This window comes from Gigantopelta aegis, chromosome 7 (assembly GCF_016097555.1).
Source record: "Gigantopelta aegis isolate Gae_Host chromosome 7, Gae_host_genome, whole genome shotgun sequence".
Lineage (NCBI taxonomy): Eukaryota > Metazoa > Mollusca > Gastropoda > Neomphalida > Peltospiridae > Gigantopelta > Gigantopelta aegis.
Genome location: NC_054705.1, coordinates 43,885,563 through 43,889,467, shown reverse-complemented (window position 1 = coordinate 43,889,467; position 3,905 = coordinate 43,885,563). Strand labels below are relative to the sequence as shown.

General features: G+C 39.7%; 1 protein-coding gene across 1 annotated transcript in view; it reads right to left on the bottom strand.

The window, feature by feature from the left end:
• Nucleotides 1-1,929, bottom strand: part of LOC121377435 (failed axon connections homolog) — an 11,616-nt gene extending 9,687 nt beyond the window's left edge. Inside the window, exon 1 of the mRNA XM_041505418.1 lies at nucleotides 1,593-1,929. Within this exon, the coding sequence (XP_041361352.1) occupies nucleotides 1,593-1,699 (107 nt within the window). The 5' untranslated portion in view covers nucleotides 1,700-1,929. The remainder of the gene's footprint in view (nucleotides 1-1,592) is intronic.
• Between the last annotated feature and the right edge of the window lie 1,976 nt (nucleotides 1,930-3,905).

Sequence of the window (3,905 nt, the reverse complement as noted above, 5' to 3'; positions counted from 1 at the left end):
CTGGGTATAATTTTGATTAGTACTTTAGTATGCTAATTGATGCTATCTGTATGTCATGTGTGATAGCGATATTCTAATGTATCCTTGTAACGTGTTAAAATAGCGTCATGGGTATAAATGTTTCTTCTTTCTTTGTGTTTTCTCCCCAACCCCCCCCCCCCCCCCCCGCCCCCCTTATTGACCCAGAAGTGTCTATAATGTAAGGTATGGGGGCCGGAATCAATATCTTAAAGGGACTAATCTACACGTGGGGGGGGGGGGGGGGGGGGGGGGGCTAAAATTTGGGGAGGGGGGGGGGATTACACATGGGATTCCTCTAAAATTACCGCACGGCGAAACGGATGAAACGCCCCACGCAGCGATTGAAATAAGCGCATGTGGTTTCGGATAACTAAACGCAAACGGACCGCACTAATGGAACCACTCTCACCCGGAACAAGCTGGCTTGATTAAACCGCACCGCACCGCACCGCAAACGGAGCCGCAAACGCAACCGGATAAAAGGAATCCCAGCTTACGACGTTTGAGATAACAGAGCCTTGTTGGCGACTGCTATTTCAAACTAATTACATGTTCTTGTTTAGAATGCCAGTGTCTGTATATCGAATGTGTTTGCGGTCGTATACTAATGTTTGTAGCACTCAGTTTTTACTTTAATTCGTGACACTTATTTGTTTTTGTACGTACGAAATTATTGGGAGGTAAAATCCGGCCTGGGCTACTACTAGCATTAGGACAACAACAAACACCTTGTAAATACAGACACTGATATTTTAAATGAGAAAGTGTATTTAATTTGTATGTTACGTCATCGAAAAGGCTCTATTGGTCGGAAACATTTTACAATGGTTGTAAACTCATGACTGTCCCTTTAAAGATAATGTGGAATATACATAATATTAAACCCATATTATAAATAGAGAGTTATTGTTAGAGTAAATATGTTTACATCGACGGTGTATGCTGAGACCAGATTGTTTGGTATTGTGTAATACATTAAATTGAATTGAATTGAGTAGTTATTGAATAGTTAATTATTAAATATAAATATGACGTGACATCCGAAAGAAAAAAAGGAGGAAATAAAATATAATAATAACAAAAACAAAAAGAAGAAATAAAATAAAACAATAAAATAGCTATCACAGAAAACTAAATTTTAATTTATTCTTCAAATCTAGCTAAAAGTTTGGTTTATGCAATCACTTTTTATTAAATATTTATTTATTTATTTACTATTTATTGATGTTTCTGCTCGTTTATTAGTTTACAATGTTATTTACTTACATGTGCTACAATATTAAATATGTTGATATTAGTTGTCATTTATCACGCTGTATCCCAATATAACAATACAGCTATAAGTAATATAACGAAGTAATCATCATATTTTATCCATATATATCACTGTGCGTATGTCTTTATGCGATTCGGATAATAAACACAGTTTAGTTTGCACTTGTCACGGCTGGCTTCACAAAAAGTCATTGAAGCAAAACCAATGTTTGTAGTCGCTGAAAACAAACACGTCAATAATAACAATGAGTTTCTATCATTAACACGTCAATATCTTTTTAAACAAGTTAACTTACCTTTTTCTCGTTTTCTTCACGACGACAGCTAAAACGGATATTGCGACCACGGCACCGGCTACATAGACGATGTTAATGTTGTCGCCGCTGTAGTTCCACGCAGACATGATGATCCGACAACGTCCGCCAACGTCAACCGTCAGACAATAGGTTATGTTAAGCTTCACTGCCTTTTAAGCCGGTTTTAACAATCCTAGACTGTTCGTGTACCGCATATTTTTTAGATACACATAGCAAGATCGCGTAGCGGAAATTATCAAAGCATAAAAAACCCGTCTACAAACAACTTTCTTTCCGACTCTTTTTTGGTTTCCTTTAACCCGTACATGCGTGGCGGGAGAAAGGGGGGTAGAGCCAATAAAACCGTTTGTGAAGCGTGGGTGTTAGGGTTTCTTTTCTATGTCTGATATTAATCATTTCATACTTTATATGTGGATGACAAATGTCAAATGTCTGCCCTTCCCGCATTCCATATATGTCTTTCCCACGTTTGTAAGGGAAAAAAAAGACAATGCGGTGAAAATATGCTGAATAATATCGATTGGAAAGTGAAGTGACATCTATCTATGTCCCCCACAATCACAATGGACTGGTCCGACTCGTGGACGCCTTCGGACAACTTCGGATTAACAATGGTGGTTTAACATACCTGCGGTTTTACGGAAACTATTATAAGACGTTGTAAGGGGTGGACCGGCCTCGGTGGCGTCGTGGTAGGCCATCGGTCTACAGGCTGATAGGTACTGGGTTCGTATCCCAGTCGAGGCATGGGATCTTTAATTCAGATACCGACTCCAAACCCTGAGTGAGTGCTCCGCAAGGCTCAATGGGTAGGTGTAAACCACTTGCACCGACCAGTGACCCATAACTGGTTCAACAAAGGCCATGGTTTGTTCTATCCTGCCTGTGGGAAGCGCAAATAAAATATCCCTTGCTGCTAATCGGAAGAGTAGCCCATGTAGTGGCGACAGCGGGTTTCCTCTCAAAATCTGTGTGGTCCTTAACCATATGTCTGACGCCATATAACCGTAAATAAAATGTGTTGAGTACGTCGTTAAATAAAACATTTCTTTCTTTGTAAGGGGTGGAGAGAGACTTGTAGGAATGAAATGTTAAGTGGGGGACATGCTATATTTAGCGAGAGAGTGGAGGTCGCAAGTACATTACTCCCCCTAACACCCCAAAAACCTAACGACGACGACACCCCCCCCCCCCCTCCACCCCCCGCCATAAAATACAAAACAACTCGCAATTGACGGCGATCGGTCTTCTGGCACACCCATAAGCGTACGAGACGAGGTATTAACTGAACAAGAAGTTTGTTTTGTTTAATGACACCACTAGAGCACATTGATGTATTAATCATCGGCTATTGGATGTCAAATATTTGGTAATTTTGACATGTAATCTTAGAGAGGAAAGCCACTAATGTTTTTTTTTTTCTTTAGTGGCAATGGATCTTTTATATGCATTATTTCACATACAGGATAGCACATATCACGGCTTTTGGTATACCAGTCGTGGTGCACTAGCTGGAACGAGAAATAGCCCACATCATCCGGGCACCAAGCGAACGCTTTACCCCACACCCATGCGCGTGCTGTAACCTCACCGTGGTGCAGGGGTGTAACATTCTCTTTGAGAATGGCCAATACAGCACAAATTGAAATTTTGAATAAAAGTCAGTATCTATCTGTGATATTTGTATTTTTGCACAGTTCTTTACACTGTTTTTATTTAAATCTTGAATTTTTATATTGATGTTGATCACCACCTTATTTGTTGGATTACCATAGTTTGACACCCAATAGCCGATGTATTTTTCGTGCTGGGGTGTCGTTAAACTTTCATTCATTCATTCATTGCTTTACCCCACAGAGCTGGAGAAAATCCTCAAATTCAGACACAAAACTACGGAGATATTCCGGCACAATGAGCTGACCTGATCCCTTTTCAACGTGTATTTCTATCATTCTAGCGACAATATTAGTTGTAATCCGTGTAAAACACCATTAGAGCACATTGATTTCAAACAGTTGGTAACTGTGATATATTGTATTAAAGAGGAAACCCTCAAAATGTCTGACTCGGGATTGGCGTGTTCGAAACCCTAGTGGTATACGAACACGTTAAACTAGTTATCTATTTATCTATCTATCTATCTATCTATCAATCTATCTATCAAAATGTTTCCATTAGTAGCAAGAAATCTTTTTTTCTCTTCCCTTAAACATGTGATTTTCGGGACACTTTGAAGTTTATTGTGAGGGGTACACACCCTTTTGCACCCTCACCTTGAATCTGCGCCTGTAG